The sequence below is a fragment of the Pituophis catenifer genome, unplaced genomic scaffold, assembly GCF_029215685.1.
Source record: "Pituophis catenifer annectens isolate HBS135680 unplaced genomic scaffold, rPitCat1.0.hap2 SCAF_6, whole genome shotgun sequence".
Lineage (NCBI taxonomy): Eukaryota > Metazoa > Chordata > Lepidosauria > Squamata > Colubridae > Pituophis > Pituophis catenifer.
In genome coordinates this window covers 40,385,823-40,402,829 of record NW_027256886.1, presented here as the reverse complement: position 1 = coordinate 40,402,829, position 17,007 = coordinate 40,385,823, and the positions used below count along the sequence as shown (strand labels likewise).

At 38.6% G+C, this 17,007-nt stretch overlaps 1 protein-coding gene across 3 annotated transcripts in view; it reads left to right on the top strand.

Moving 5' to 3' along the window:
* AMMECR1L (AMMECR1 like) overlaps nt 1-15,968 on the top strand; it is a 29,306-nt gene extending 13,338 nt beyond the window's left edge. Inside the window, exons 4-9 of one of the 3 annotated variants that reach the window (XM_070945363.1) lie at nt 2,391-2,501; nt 7,358-7,472; nt 9,105-9,195; nt 9,972-10,068; nt 13,408-13,554; nt 14,599-15,968. In XM_070945363.1, the coding sequence (XP_070801464.1) occupies nt 2,391-2,501; nt 7,358-7,472; nt 9,105-9,195; nt 9,972-10,068; nt 13,408-13,554; nt 14,599-14,710 (673 nt within the window). In that variant the 3' untranslated portion in view covers nt 14,711-15,968. The other 2 variants (XM_070945364.1, XM_070945366.1) reach the window with 2 other exon arrangements.
* The last annotated feature ends 1,039 nt before the right edge of the window (nt 15,969-17,007 follow it).

Genomic DNA, 17,007 nt, shown 5'->3' with positions numbered 1-17,007 from the left:
AGGATCTTATTGGTCATTATAAATAGTCAGAGAACTTCCCCAAAGTACAAAGAGTCAAATTATTTAGGATTTTATAAATCAAAAATAGCACTTTGCATTGGGCTTGGACATCGAAAACATAACCTATATAAGTTTAAAATACATTTACTTAAGCAATTCCAATTCTACATATACTAATAATTGGATACATTCAAGAGTTTTCAAATTATCTTTAAGAGAAGCTCCATGAAGACTCAAGAAGTCTAAAAAATGTCTTGACTGGGACAACTCGCTGCAGCTAACTCGTTGCGGCCAACTAGCCACAGCCAATTCACTACGGTCAACTCACTACAGGACAACTTGCCATGGAACAACTTACCATTTTAACACTTTAACAATTCAATTTAATTATTTAAAATAAATAAAAAAATTGTTTTAATTTTTGTCATTCACATTTCATTCTGTCCCTCCTTTTGCATCCTTTCTTTAATATTAGTGTAACTCTTGTACTGCAGTGAGTTGGCCATAGCGAGTTTGTCATACAGCAAATTGGCTGTGGCGAGTTGGCTGTGGCAAATTGTCACAATAGACAATAGACCCAAAAATTTCAGGCTTGGATGCACCTTTTTAATGTGAGCTTTCAGATTCTTTCTTGCCAGTGATAACTTACTATTTTATACAATGTTCAAGCTCAAACTAAAATACAAGTGTAATTTGCTGTTGACTATAGTTCATTGTCGTCGTCTTGTGCCATATCCGTCATCGGACGTTGGCGATCATGCTGGCAATCCTATTTTTATCAACAGCCACATGAAAAAGTGTTGCTGAGTTTTGTCCAAACCAGTCCCTTAGGTTTTGAAGCCATGATGTTCTTCTTCTGCCTGGACCTCATTTGCCTTCAATCTTTCCCTGGAGGATTAAGTGAAGGATGCTGTATCATATGTCCAAAATATTCTAACTTTCGCTTTTTAATGGCTTTGATGATTTCCCTTTGCTTTCCCAGGCGGCTTATCACCTCCTCATTTATGATTTTGTTAACTCAGCTTATACGTAATAGCCCAGCCGTCTGTAAATCCACATTTCAATTGCTTCTAATTTCTTCAAGTGGTTTTCTGTCAAAGACCATTGTACCTGACTGAAAAAGTGACCTATTTAAGTTTTAACACTACCAATAATTCCAAGATGAAGCTATGTCTGTAAACACAAAGTGTAAAAAAAGGAAATGAAACACAAAAGGTTTATTGTCCAGTCTTTAGAGAATTAGTACATCAGGACTGCAAACGTTGAAAATGTTTTAGAACCTTTCCTGCCCTCTCTCTCTATTAATATAAAAAGCCCAATATTTTCAGGCTATCCAGTGAATGTGAAAAAAATGCTATTGCTTTAAGGAATCTGCTCATTAAATTTAATATGAAAGCAACAATACCTTTTTTCAGACTTGCATAAATAGCTAGAAGTATCCCTTCCCCCAGTTCAAAGCTGATATTTTAGACAAAAGAGTTTATTGTCTAGGAACAGATATTTTTCCTGGCAGCAATTAAGTGAGTTGTCCAACTCTTCTGTGGTAACTGAGCTTAAGTTTATTTATCTGCATGAAGTCTAAAGTGCTCTTAGAAATGCAATGTGATTGTCTGATCAGACTTTTTAAATGTATTTTATATCCAGAGTAACAAAAATTCTTGTAATATTGATTCTGGTTTCTAGCCTGATGCCTTAACCACTACAGCAAACTGGTTCCCCGATGTGAACAATATAGACAATGAAATGAACATTGAAGATAAGATGGCTTCCATGAGGAAGAACATCACACTCCCAACACTTCTGGAACCTGTTGTCTTGAGGAAAGAGCCATCATAAAATTTTGCTTTCAGACTGGAACATCAGTCAAGTACTAAACCATTACCAGAGCTATTAAATGTCCCTAGCAGAGCAGCAGGAAACCTGTGGCCTTTCAGATGTTGCTAAATAAAAACAATCAACAGTATGGCTGGTAAAGAAACAGTAAAGTTGGTAGCTGACATTTAGCAAAATTTGTTTGGGTCTCAGATTCCCTGCCCTTCATTTGAACACATCAGAAGAATCAATAGGATTATGTTGTCTACCTAACCTGATTTAGGTCATCCAAACATATTGCCAAGTCCTGCCCCAAAAAAGAAGCAATTTTCTCTCTTGCACAGAAAGGAAGCAGGTAAAAACAATATAACCTGTCATTTTAAGTACTTCTAAGGTTTTGGAAGATATAAGAAGGAAAGCAGATTGTAATTTTCAGCATTACTTCAGTGAAATGGAGGCATTGAAAGCTGAAAAAGGCATACATTGGTTTTTCATTACAAATGCAGTCATATTTTTTGTATTTTAATTCATTTTTCTTAGCAAGAATTATTTCAAGCTTTTGTGTTATGCATTTTTAGCCCACTCTTTGTGACATGGAAGACAGGCCGAGACAAACGGCTTCGGGGCTGCATTGGAACTTTCTCTGCCATGAATCTTCACTCAGGACTCAGGGAATACACATTAACCAGGTAAAATCAACTGATCTCTCAGAAAACCATGCCCAATTCAGTGTGTGTGTGTGTGTGTGTGTGTGTGTGTGTTTCTTTTAGCCAGGTTTTTCCTACGTAACCAAGATTACCTGGCTAAACCTGGCTAAAAGAAAAACACACATAAAACCTACGAAAAAGTAAGAATATATATATATAGGTCTTTGGTTATTCGGGTTTTCTCCCGCGTAAAATTGGAGGTTTCTTGGCAACGTTTCGACGAAGTCTCATTCGTCATCTTCAGGCTGATGTTCTCGGCTTCGTGCTTCTAGGAGCAATGTGTGTGATCGCAGCTGTTTCTTCCTTTTAACTGCCAGTGGGGGTGTGGACTGATTGGGTGGGAGCTTGGCTGTGTTCTGATTGGGCAGAGGTGTGTTCTGATTGGTTGGGGATTTGGCTGTGCTCTGATTGGATGGGTGTGTGTTCTCTTTAGGTGGGGGCTTGGTTGTGCTCAGGTCAGTCTGAGTAGCATTGGGATTTGAGCTGGTGAGCTGTGTTGCTGTTGTTTGGCTTCGCATTCGTGGCCGTGCTGTCTCTTCATGGTGGGTGTCAGTCTGCTTCATGTATGGATTGGAGGGGTTTAAGGTGGCTAATGATGCAGCTATGGTCTGGCTTCTGGTCCGCGGTCGTGCCTCATTATCAGTGTGGGTTCGAGTCTGCTTTCTGCGTGGATATGTGGTGGCTACATCCTGTGTGGCTCTCGTGAGTGTGGGTCTGGTGTCATTCTTTGTGTTAGGGACTCGTTTGTCAATAAGGGCGGGTTTCCAAATGTCTGGTAGGCGGGAGGTATCATCTCGTTTATTCATGCTGTGTGGACGTTTTTCTATCTCGATGGCTTCTCTGATTATTCTGTTGTTAAAGTGTTCAGTTTTGGCGATAGTTCTGGTCTTTTTAAAATCAATATCATGTCCTGTGGCTTTGAGGTGTTGGACCAGGGAAAAAGTTGGTTCCTCTTTTCTGACTGAGTTCTTGTGTTCTTCAATGCGTGCACTTATTCTTCTGTTGGTTTGTCCGATGTATGTGGTGGGGCAGGCGGTGCATGGGATTTCATATACTCCTTGATTTTCTAACTCAATTTTGTCTTTGGGGTTTCTTAGGATGGTGGATATTTTTCGGTTTGTGCAGAATGCTGTCTTGATGTTGTGTTTGTGGAGGATCTTGCTGATTCTGTCTGTCATGCCTTTTATGTATGGGAGGAGGGCTTTGTCGTTTTCTTGTTCTCTGTCTTGGATTTTAGTGGGGGTTTCTTTTTGAATTAGGTTGGTAATCTTATTTCTTTGGAATCCATTGGATGTTAGTACGTTAGTGAGAGTGTGTAGTTCGGTTTTTAGGTGTTGTTCGTCAGCTAAGCGTTTTGTTCTGGAGATGAGTGTCTTGGCTACGGAGTTGATCTGTGCTGGGTGGTGGTGTGAGAGTGCGTGCAGATAGCGGTTTGTGTGTGTTTTCTTCTGGTAGATGGTGTGTCCTAGGGAGCCATTGGATTTTTTGTAGACTAAGACATCCAGGAAGGGAAGTTGGTTGTTCGCTTCTGTTTCCATGGTGAACTGTATTTTGGGGTGTAGGCTGTTGAGGTGTGTGAGGAAGTTGTCCAGTTTTTCTTTCCCATGTGGCCAGATTATGAAGGTGTCGTCTACGTATCTGAGCCAAAGTTTGGGTTTGTGATCAGATTTTTCTAGAGTTTGGGTTTCAAAGTGTTCCATGTAGAGGTTAGCAATGACAGGTGAGAGGGGTGATCCCATGGGTGCTCCTTCTATTTGTTTGTATTTTTGTCCGTTATAGATGAAGTATGTGTTGGATAGGCAGTGGTTGGTCAGATCTAGGATGTGCTTGGGGGGGTTATATTTGTTTTGGATAGCTGTTAAGGCTTCTTTGATTGGCACTTGGGTGAAGAGGGATATGACATCGAAGCTCACAAGTAGGTCGCTGGGCTGTAAGTTTTGTTTCTTTATGATCTCTATGAACTGGAATGAGTTTTTTACATGTGAGCTGATGGATTCTGCATAGGGCTGTAGTTGTTTGGCGAGAAATTTGGCTAGGTTTTGTAGAGGTGAGCCTATGGAGCTGACTATGGGTCTAAGTGGGGTTCCTTCTTTGTGTATCTTGGGGAGACCATAGAGTTTAGGGCATCTGGATGATTTCTCTCTGGGAATGATTCTTTGCTGGATCTCTTCGCTGATGGGGGAGGCTTTTATTTTGGATCTAGTGGTTTTTTCCAGGTAGGTGGTGGGATCTGTGTTTAGGGGTTTGTATGTGGAGTCTTGGAGTAGGTTGTTTAATTTGGTTTGGTAGTCAGATGTGTTCATAACCACCGTGGCGTTTCCCTTGTCTGCTGGTAGGATTATTATGCTAGTGTCTTTTTTCAGGTTAAGTAGTGCTGTCTGTTCCTCTTTGGGTAAGTTGCTTTTGGGTGGCTTGCTGGTGCAGAGGATGTTGGTGATTTCGAGTCTAATTCTGTTAGCATCATCGGGGTTGACTTTGGTTTCAATCCAATCCCATCCAATCAGAACACAGCCAACCCCCCATCCAATCAGAACACAGCCAAACCCCCAACCAATCAGAACACACCTCTGCCCAATCAGAACACAGCCAAGCTCCCACCCAATCAGTCCACACCCCCACTGGCAGTTAAAAGGAAGAAACAGCTGCGATCACACACATTGCTCCTAGAAGCACGAAGCCGAGAACACCAGCCTGAAGATGACGAATGAGACTTCGTCGAAACGTTGCCAAGAAACCTCCAATTTTACGCGGGAGAAAACCCGAATAACCAAAGACCTACATACAAACACCCGCGAAAACCTCAGAAAACATATATATATATATATATATATATAGAATCCATCACCTCATACGTAAAAAACTCATTCCAGTTCATAGACATCATAAAGCAACAAGACTTACAGCCCAGTGACCTACTCGTGAGCTTTGATGTCATATCCCTCTTCACCCAAGTACCAATCAAAGAAGCCTTGACAGTTATCCAAAACAAATATAACCCCCCCAAGCACATCTTAGATCTGACCAACCACTGCCTATCCAACACATACTTCATCTATAATGGACAGAAATACAAACAAACAGAAGGAGCACCCATGGGATCACCCCTCTCACCTGTCATTGCCAACCTCTATATGGAATACTTTGAAACCCAAGCTCTAGAAAAATCCGATCACAAACCCAAACTCTGGCTCAGATATGTGGACGACACCTTCATAATCTGGCCACATGGGAAAGAAAAACTGGACAACTTCCTCACACACCTCAACAGCCTACACCCCAAAATACAGTTCACCATGGAAACAGAAGTGAACAACCAACTTCCCTTCCTGGATGTCTTAGTCTACAGAAAATCCAATGGCTCCCTAGGACACACTATATACCAGAAGAAAACACACACAAACCGCTATCTGCATGCACTCTCACACCACCACCCTGCCCAGATCAACTCTGTAGCCAAGACACTCATTTCCAGAACAAAACGCTTAGCTGACGAACAACACCTAAAAACCGAACTACACACCCTCACTAACGTACTCACATCCAATGGATTCCAAAGAAATAAGATCACCAACCTAATCCAAAAAGAAACCCCCACTAAAATCCAAGACAGAGAACAAGAAAACGGCAAGGCCCTCCTCCCATACATAAAAGGCACCACAGACAGAATAAGCAAAATCCTCCACAAACATAACATCAAGACAGCATTCTGCACAAACCGAAAAATATCCACCATCCTAAGGAACCCCAAAGACAAAATTGAGTTAGAAAATCAAGGAGTATATGAAATCCCATGCACCGCCTGCCCCACCACATACATCGGACAAACCAACAGACGAATAAGTGCACGCATAGAAGAACACAAGAACTCAGTCAGAAAAGAGGAACCAACTTCTTCCCTGGTCCAACACCTTAAAGCCACAGGACATGATATTGACTTTAAAAAGACCAGAACTATCGCCAAAACTGAACACTTTAACAACAGAATAATCAGAGAAGCCATTGAGATAGAAAAACGCCCACACAGCATGAACAAACGAGACGATACCTCCCGCCTACCAGCCATTTGGAAACCCGCCCTTATTGACAAACGAGTCCCTAACACGACGAATGACACCAGACCCACACTCACGAGTGCCACACCTGATGTCACCACCACACATCCACGCAGAAAGCAGACTCAAACCCACACTGATAATGAGCCACGACCAAGGACCAGAAGCCAGACCGCAGCTGCATCATTAGCCACTTTAAACCCCTCCAATCCATACATGAAGCAGACTGACACCCACCATGAAGAGCTCGCACGGCCACAAACACGAAGCCAAACAACAACAACGCAGCTCACCAGCTCAAATCCCCCTGCAACTCAGACTAAGCTGAGCACAACCAAGCCCCCACCCAAACAGAACACAACCCCAGCCAATCAGAACACAGCCAAGTTCCCACCCAATCAGCTCACACCTCCACTAGCAGTTAAAAGGAAGAGACAGCTGCGATCTCACATTGCTCCTGGAAGCACGAAGCCGAGAACACCAGCCTGAAGATGACGAATGAGACTTCGTCGAAACGTCGCCAAGACACTTCCAATTTTACGTGGGAGAAGACCCGAATAACCAAAGACCTACATATATATATATATATATATATATATATATATATATATATATATATATATATATATATATATATATATGGCACTTCTTTTAGCATGTATAAATCTTAAATTTTATCTTAAATCTTAAATTTGACTAAATTCTTAGAATGTAGTAAAACTTCCAAGTTATACTATGATGAGCTGTTTTATATATGTTTCTGAGGATGTTCTCTTTCCACTTTAGTGCACTTAAGGACAGCAGATTTCCACCCCTGACTCGTGAGGAGCTGCCTAAACTTTTCTGCTCTGTCTCCCTCCTCACTAATTTTGAGGATGCCACTGACTACTTGGACTGGGAGGTAAAACTGTGAATCCGAATTTTCTATCGCCCTTTTGTGCTATTTGGATTCAGATCAATATTTTGTACTATGTATATAGTAAGGGTAAGTTATAATGATAGAATTTCAAGAATGAAATTTAAAAAGGTGATGATTTAAAACTGAATAAATTACTTCAGTCCCTCCCAAATGATTATTACCTTGATACATAACCACGACTTCATAGCTTCAGAGAGAATGGTGCCAACTTGAGAATGGTGCCAACACAAACATGGATTTCCTCATAAGGACACCTAATTAAAATCAAAATCAAAATCAGAAGAATAGATGAAGCTAAGAGTAATTTACATGGGAGCTGATAGGCCTCCATAGAAATAAAGGATGCCAACTTCCTAGGAAAAGGTGCAGGAAGAACTGAGATTGGAGAAACAAAATGGTTCAGTATAGGAAAGTGAATGAGATAGAGATGAATATTTTCCCCATATTTGTTTAGCAAATATGCTATAAGAATGGAAGAATTGGATGAGATAGCAGCTGAAATAAATATTAGAAGTCAAACCATGAGCCAGTTGTGATATGGAAAATATATCATCATCTCTGAAAGTAAAGAAGAGAGAACAGCTCATTATGAAAATGAAAAAAGCAAAGTTAATGTTAACGGGTGATACACGGCTTTGTTTTCTTAAGCTAAGGAATAAAGATGGACATTTCACTGGAAAAATAAAAAGGACAGTTCTAATGAGGAAGACAAATTTAGAAATATACATATCTTTAATGATCTTGATAATGACAACTGAAATTGCAATTAAAGCATTGCACACTGTAGAAAGAGAAAAGAAATGGGTACATTTATTAGGGATTTGGAAACACTTATTAAGAGTAACAAAGGAAGAAGGATCAATTGGTCACCTTTTATTCTTGGATAATAAGTACCAAGCAAAAAATCACCCTGAGAAGCTATCTGTGGCTAATAGGGACTAATACAAGAATTGGAGGCAAGGCAAGACTTTTTTCGGATTGATGTTTGAATAAGATCCATGGCAAGGGTGAATCAGGGGTGAAATGTAAAATTTGTTACTACCAGTTCTGGTGGGGGTGGGCGTTAATGTGACTGGGTGGCCAACTTTTTTTTTTTTTAACTTTTCAAAGCATTTTTTCTAATGCTTTGAAAAGCCTCTGCCAATCAGGCAATTCAGCTGGGATCGTCAGAGGTATTTTAAAAATATACTTCTCTGCTAATCAGGCAACTCAGCTGGGAGTTGCCAGAGACTTTTCAAAGCATTTTTTTACCACCTCTTCGGCCAAGAGGTTTGCAAAAAAAAATGCTTTGAAAAGCCTCTGATGATCTCAGCTGAGCTGTGCGATCATCAGAGGCTTTTTTTTTTTTTTACTTTTAAAAGCATTTTTTCTTCAGAAGAGGTTGTAGAAAAAATGCTATTAAAAGTAAAAAAAAAAACAGCCTCTGATGATCATGCGGCTCAGCTGGGCATGGGGGGGGGGCGCACAGAGATTTTTGCTACCGGTTCTCCGAACCACCCGCTGCCATCGCTACTGGATTGGGCGATCTGGTCCGAACCAGGAGCATTTAACCCCTGGGGTGAATCCATTTTCCCAGAAAATATATCCCAGCTGACTTAATATTTCTATTTTTAGGTTGGAATCCATGGGATCAGAATTGAGTTCATCAATGAGAAAGGTGTTAAACGCACAGCTACATATTTACCTGAAGTTGCTAAGGAACAAGGTGAGTTAGGAATAAAATGTAATTCTATATTAAGTAAAAATTGTATAAATAAAAGAACGTAAATCATGAGATGGTGTACACAGCTACTGAATAAAACCATTTCATCTTTGGCTGAAGTATTCAGAGGCTTTGACCTTAAAAGGTTCAAAATAGTAATATGTTCAGTGGGTGGTGATTTTTTAAAGATATTTTATTTTTATTTGTTAGATTGATATGCTAATTTTTGTTAAGGAACAAGGTGGCAGTCTTGTTTTAAATGCTGCATTATTCATAAGTGTTTGGACTTTTAAATATTTCAAATAGTGAAAACAGTTTATGGTTTGAGTCAATGATTTATTTTGATGTTTTGCCCTGAAATATAATACAATTCCTCAAATTATTTATTCCAGCATGCAGAAAATAACATTTTCTCTTCCTGCATGAAAATACCAAAGTATAATTTAAACCCTACAGGGAAATTTAGTAGATTTTAAATTTTAAATTAAAGCTATAGTATACTTCATTTTTAAGCATGATTAGATTTGTTTACTATATAGATAAAATAGTATGAATCCCTCTAATATTAGAAGTGATAATTTTGGTTGTTTATTATTGAAATAAGTATGCATGAAGTTTTAATCATGTAGTATTCAATATTTACAGTTCCTATTCTGTTTATCAGTAGCTATTTATCAGCAGCTAATCAATAACCTGAGTAACTTGAGCTTTCTTTAAGGGTTATCTCTTTTTTAAATTAAGCTTGTATTTATAAGTCTGCTGCTGTCATTTTCAAACAGATTGGGATCAGATTCAAACAATAGACTCCCTGCTCAGGAAAGGTGGTTTTAAGGCTCCAATTACCAATGACTTTAGGAAAACTATTAAACTCACCAGGTAAACTTTCTTGTTATTTTTGTATTAGTATTATCACTGCTTCTGTTTCTAATTGGAAGAGCATATTTCTGAAAATTGTTTTTTTTCCATGCAAGGTTTTAAATTTTAAATTAGATGTTCCTGATCCTACAGTTACTACCACCACTATCATTCGCCAAATTGCCAACAATTTGAAATTATTAGAATTTATTTTACATTTTTATGGATTTTTTTTAAAATCTAGAAAGGAATTTTAGGGAAAAAATGAATAACATTTTATTTTCTTGAGAAAATAAAATCTGTGTTATCTTTTAATGTTTATTTTACTGTTTTAACAGTATTAAACTGTTATTTTATTTATTTATTTATTCAGTTTCTGAAGCCGCCCATCTCAGCCAAGTGACTCTGGGCAGCTTACAATCTCTGGGGTTGGCACCATTCTAATCTCTGAGGGGAGAATATTCCAAAAAGTAGTGGCTACAGCAGGGAAGGCCCATCTTCTATTTCCCACCAGTCGATACTCTGTAGTGGGATCTTGCTTAATTTTTCTACCGATTCGAAAACAAGATTTTTTTTCAATAATTAACAGTTAAAAAATTAAAAAAGACTATAAAATGGAAACATTAGGGAATATTTCGGCTTTGATATTTCTAGAAATAAAGTATCATAATGTTAGGTAGACTAACCACTTTATTTTAATAGCATGAAAATTAATTGCTTAATTTCATGAATTGTAAATGTCCTCTTCCATTGTTGCTGTTTTGAAACAGGTGTTTAAATCAGCTCTTGTATGAAAAGAATAGGCAGAAGTGGGGGCAGTGTTTATTTATCTATTTGTTAAATTTATTTGCTGTAGAGCTATTCTGGGCAGCTTACAACAATAAAATGCAAAAAAAATGATAAAGAATGTAAACATAACAAGAGCAAATAAAAATAATAAAAATAAACAAAGGAAGTACAATAATATAAAATTAAAAAGACAGGCAAAGGGGGTGCAGGAAATGCAGGGGAGAGGTAGGGTCAGCTAATCACTAGAGGTGGCTAATTAGTCCAGTAGCCACCTCTAGTGACATACTACCCAGTTGGGCTCCGAGGCCAACCTGCAAAGCCAGGTCTTCAGGCCCTTGTGGAAGAATAGGAGGGTGGGGCAAACCTCACCTCAAAGGGCAGGAAGTTCCAGAGAGCTGGCGCTACAGCAGAAAATGCTCTTCTCCTAGATCCTGTCAGTTGGAGTTCCTTGACCAACAGAATCCTCAGCAGGCCAGCTTTAAAGGTCATAACCAACACCTTGAATTGCATTCAGAAGCAAAGCAGCAGCCAGTGTAGGTCACAGAGCAGTGGCATAACATGGGTCATTCTACAGGCCCCACAGTTTGTTCATGTTGCTACACTCTGTACCAGTGTAAGCTTCCAAATGGATTTCAAGGGTAGCCTCATTTAAAATGCATTGTAATAATTCAGACAAGAGATTATTAGGGCTTGAATGACTGAGCACAGGGAGTCCTGATCCAGGAAAGATTGCAGCTGGTGCACAAACCAAAGCTGTGTAAAGGCTGTTCTAGTCATAACCACCAACTGAACTTCAAGCACGAGTTGCGAGTTCAGGAGAACTTCTAAATTGTGAACTGAGTCTGAATGGAGTAAGACAATCCCATTCAGACCCGAATCTTGAAACTCCATTCACCCAAAGCCATTCAGTCATGCCAGGGTTCAGTTGTAGCTTGTTGTCCCCCATCCAGGCCCTAGCCCTCCAGACACCATGAGAGGATACCAACAGCATCACTTGGGTCACAAGAAGTAGACCATCAATATCAGCAAATTGATGATATCTCAACCCATGGTGACATGATTTCACCCAGAGAATTTATGTGGATGTTAAACAGGAGTGGAGAGAGTACTGAGCCTTGTGATTCAGTGTAAGAGAGCGGCCAGGAGCTGGATTTCTCACTCTCTATCAACACCGATTGGGAGTGGCCTTGCAGAAAGGAGCTAAACTATCACAGAGCTATGCCACCCAGTCCTAAGCTCTGTAGCTGGACCAAAGGATACCATCATCAATGGTCTTGAAGGCTGCTAAGAGGTCAAGAAGAATCAGGATGGTTGCACTACCAATATCCCACCCTCACTAGAGATCATCCATAATTATGACCAATGCAGTGTCTGTCCCATAGCTCGGCCTGAAACCAGATTGAAAAGAATCTAGAAAATCTGTTTCATTTAGGATCCTCTGAAGCTGCCAAGCAACTTTCCCTAAAAAGGGGTAAATATGTTATCAATGTAAAGTCATTATGTTCCCACTAACGGTCCAAGTCCAACTCCTTTTGATTCTTCTGTCACTTTAGTATTGAACTTCAGGTGACTAGCTTAATGTCAGGCATAAAGAATCAGGACATTACTTAAGTTGCAGTTCAGAAGATTTATTAGTCAAACCTATACAAAAGAATCCAATCAACTAAAGTTCAATACCAAATTGGCATCAGATAAGCATCATCAGAAGTTATGAGGGATTAGGCCATTTGTGGGAATATAATAACTCTAAATTTATGATGCACTTAACTATCTCCCCCAACTCTGTGGAATGTTTTAGAGCCATCTTTGCTTCTTGAGGTAGACAACGGCCTTAATATTAGTAATCATTGATAATCCATAAACGTATCAAGTTCCTTTTTCAGATTCTCTAAACTAGTATCCATCTTCACATGTATTGCATCTGTTGGTACTTAATTTTACTGTCTAGCATTGTACATAATATGTCCTTTTTACTGCTCATGCCTAATTTCACTTGATTAGCTAATGTTCTGTTTTTCTATTCATAATTTCTGTACATGTGTGCTGGTACTTCTTTACTTTTTTTCCAACGTAATATTAACAATTCCTTCCCCACATGTTTACATTTTTAATCCAGTAGTGAGTGGAATACCAGATAGCAATAACACCTGCCATACTAATGAAAAGAACATTGAGTGCTATTGGTCACTATTGCCATTACTGGATTTAGTTGAACTAAAGGAAGCACAAAGAAAAAGACGGTGAAACAATACTAAAACTATTCAATTATAGTTGGTTCCTTCTATGATTTTCCCCTTATCAAGCATGCATCAATATTAAATTGGAAATTATATGGACTGAAAACTATTTCGATGTTCAGAGGAGTGGGAGGAGATAACCTCTTCTCAGCTTGGGCCATTTCACTACAGAAAGCACATGGATCCTTCAACTCTTCCATGTCTGCCATACGCATGCAGTTTGCTGCCTGGGGTTATAGCAGATGACTTCTCCAACAACTATGGCCAGTCCTGAGGTCCAACCTCCAGTGAAATACCAACATCCTCCCTCATTTCACCACTGCACTCTCCACAGATGTACTGGTCAACAGAGACTGCACCCCTGGGACCCAGTTGGCCTAGACACCAGAGGGGATGTTAGCTGCCCACACTGTTTACCCAGTCCCACAATCCCTTCATCAAAGCAGCAACCATCTCCAACCTTCCTAACTAATTCAATCAGGTAATTTCTCCCCACTCCCTCTCATAACAATCTTCTTTTCCCAGATGCTAATGGGAAAATCCAAAGCATTCCCAGGCAGGCTGCAGACTCACTGAACCAAGCACATACGGTAACTAATCATACATCAGAGGCAAAATAAAAAGAAAGCCTATTTTGGGACTCCCCAATTATTCCAAGTCATGAGGGACAGAAAAGCTACACTGTTCCCCATTTCTCCTAACAGAATTATTTCTGAGTCCTTGGTTGAGCAGCTAAGGCCAGAGTTGAAAAGCTAATTGAAGCAAGGTGGGTTGGTTGCTGAATTCATTGGTAACCAGTCACAGTATGTTTGTCATTGACTTGATTATTGTTTTTATTCAGTTGGTTTTATGAACAGCCATCTATCACTAATGCCCCTTATCCTGAAAGGCACCTGTAGGGTTTTCACATAGATCTCTATTTACACCTTTAAAAAGCATTATAATCTTAAAGCTAAAGGGTAACTCCATTACTTTGTAAGAAGGGATCCACTCTCAGGGATCCGTCTGGAAGGTTCAACTGTAGAATTGCCTGCTTCTGCTGTAAGAAAATGGTACACTGAATTTATATACACATCACATTTTCATAACCCTTGCACTTTCTGGTTTGTCATTCCAAAACCTGTAAGGAAATATCTCCTCACACCAGAAGCAACTTCAAAGCCTTCTTCAATTCTGCTTCCAGAGTGAGTAGAAGGCCACTTATAGAAAAAGAGTAATAATTAATATACCACTTTTTATTGGAATATTGATCTTTTCATGTTATTTGAGTACCTAGCAATATAAAAAGCCTTTCCTACAAAATTAATATTGTCTCAGTTTATTGGACTACAGCTTCCATAACTCTGAAGTTCATGTCTGGCTGATAGTAGATTGAAGAAGCCTAAATTAAGAGAACTGTATTGATAGGAAATTTAATAGGTTATTGCATCAACATATAGCAATAGGATTTCAGTTTCATCTATGGCAAATTTGATCTCTTTTATTTATAAATGCATTTTTAAAAATCCATCATTTTTTCTTTCAGATACCGCAGTGAGAAGGTGACAATCAGTTATGCAGAATACATGGCTTCACGACAGCATTGTTTTCAAAATGGCACTCTTCATGCCCCACCCCTCTACAATCATTACTCCTGACACAAAGCTGCATGACCAGTCCCGACCCCCAGCTACCAGCTACGACATCATTGGAGCAGATGCCTCCTCTTCCTGGTCCAGTTACTTCTATTACTGCACCATTTTATGATGCTAGCTTCCGTTGCCAAGTCTGCCTTCCAGTTGATTATGGGTGGTTGGGGGCTACCAAGTGAGTGCAACTGAATTTCAGAGGCCCAAGCTTACTTCATTTTTCAGAATGAGGGTTCATTTGGACTGAGTACCTGGGACCATTGCCGTTGGATAGAGAGAAACTTGAGGAATGGCAGTACCACTTCAGATTGCTCTGTCTCTGTGTTAAATTGCACTGTGTTCATTTGAATTGTTAATTACAATGCCCCCTGATCAAGTAGGAGATTTCTTCTGGCAGTCTGGCAACGGAGTCCAACAAAAGATTTTTAGATTATTTGTATTTTCTTTTTTTTTTTAATCTCTAATATTTATCTGCCATAAGCTAAGTAGTCCTAACACGTCCCAAGCAAACATGTTAGGACTTGTTATAAGGATGGTATGTCTGGAAGTTCTCCTTGCAGAGGATGGCAATTAATCAAAGATTTAAAAGGTAAAATAAAATTTACTGCAGATAAAATGCATTGCCTATTCATATCCGGAAGGTTTTAATTTATTCACCTAACTACTTTTATTTTTGACACAAAAAGAAAGTAACTTACTAGATAAGATACTGCATGCAAGAAGGCAAACCACTATGGGTTGTGTATGGAAGTAGCATAGGTTTCCTTGTATCCCAAAAGTATAATCTTTGGGGGGGTTGGGTGTCTTACTTAAAGTTCAGGTAGTAGGATTTGCAAATGAATTGCAGCAGATCTTTTCCCACAAAGCTATCCTTATTGTAATAAAAAGAGTGTGGATTTTTGTTATTGAAAATATTCCATGAGACCTGTGTTTTTCATAGGCAGTGGGGTTTTTTGCTAGTGTAACACTAATAGGTAATAAAACACATTACGGTAAATGTTAGCTGAAGTGGGTTATCAGATCTGCATGTGTTCTTGCTGCACTGATGCTTCAGTTCTAAATAATATACAGTAATTGGAAGTAAAACTAATTAATTTAAATTAATTGCTTCCAGTTAATTGTACTTAGAATTGAAACCTAAACAATGTTATTTACCCACCAAAAAATTTAACTGGGATCCAGGTTTTAATATCCTGTAGATTTTCAACTTTTCTATTGTTAATTGAATATGCAGGATACTGAATAGTAAACAGAAAATTTTTCAAAATATTCACTATCTCAATTTGTGTGAGTCATTGTTATCATAAGAACAATAATATCCCCAAAGTTAATTCATAAAATGGTAGCATTAATCTTCTAAATGAAATGAAATGCAGGGTTTCTGAAAAAAGTGATAATCATCTAGAAAACCAGAAACAATCAGATGATGAACTCAGCATAAGAGCAGTATGATATCATATTGCCCTATATGGAACAACAGTTGCTTTTGTAAAAAAAAACCAAAAAAGTATCTAGAAATTCCATTTGAATACAGGATAAAAAAAATCTCCATCTCTTTGAACAAATTAACCTTATCATGGCGAGACAGAAGAGTAAATGCAATCTCAAAGCAAAGTCTATAAGGCCAAGCAAATGCCCCATTCTTAGAAAGAAGTATAAGTAAATATGAATTGCTTATATATTGAGGTAAACATTATTTGTCAACACTTAAATTGCTGTCTTGAAAATGGCAAATGTATAGTATCTTCTTTGCAACAGGCCTACTTCAGAGAATCCAGGATTCGTTCAAACTGCATTATTTTTCTAGCACTCTTCATGTATTTCAGGAAGAAAAATCATATAGTTTATTTAATACTTGTAGAAGGAAGGGGTAAATGAGGAATACACACTAGCCATGCACAATATTGTTATAGCGTTTAGTTTTGCATTGGGATTATTAATTTGGATTACTACTTTTCCCCCTTCTTATTATGCTGAGAAGTAAATATACATGAAGGGATTTTTCCACAGTTTCCTATTACTGAGAATAAATTAGTCTTCTAAAAAATTAAAGTGAATTGTTACTACTCTTACTGCTGCCTTCAACAGAAAATAAACTGTAGAACGGGAAGGAAAAATTAAGCTCTGGTCATGCCATCCATCTCTGCTCTCAGACAGTATTGAACTATAGGGCTACACAAATTACTATTAGTGTTCTATGTTAGAATTTCAATTGTAAAGATTTTTTTTAAAAGCAAAAAGGAAAAAAAATGGTGCTAAACTTTCACCCCTGAGCACATTTGGTAAGACTGGTCATGCAAGCAAAT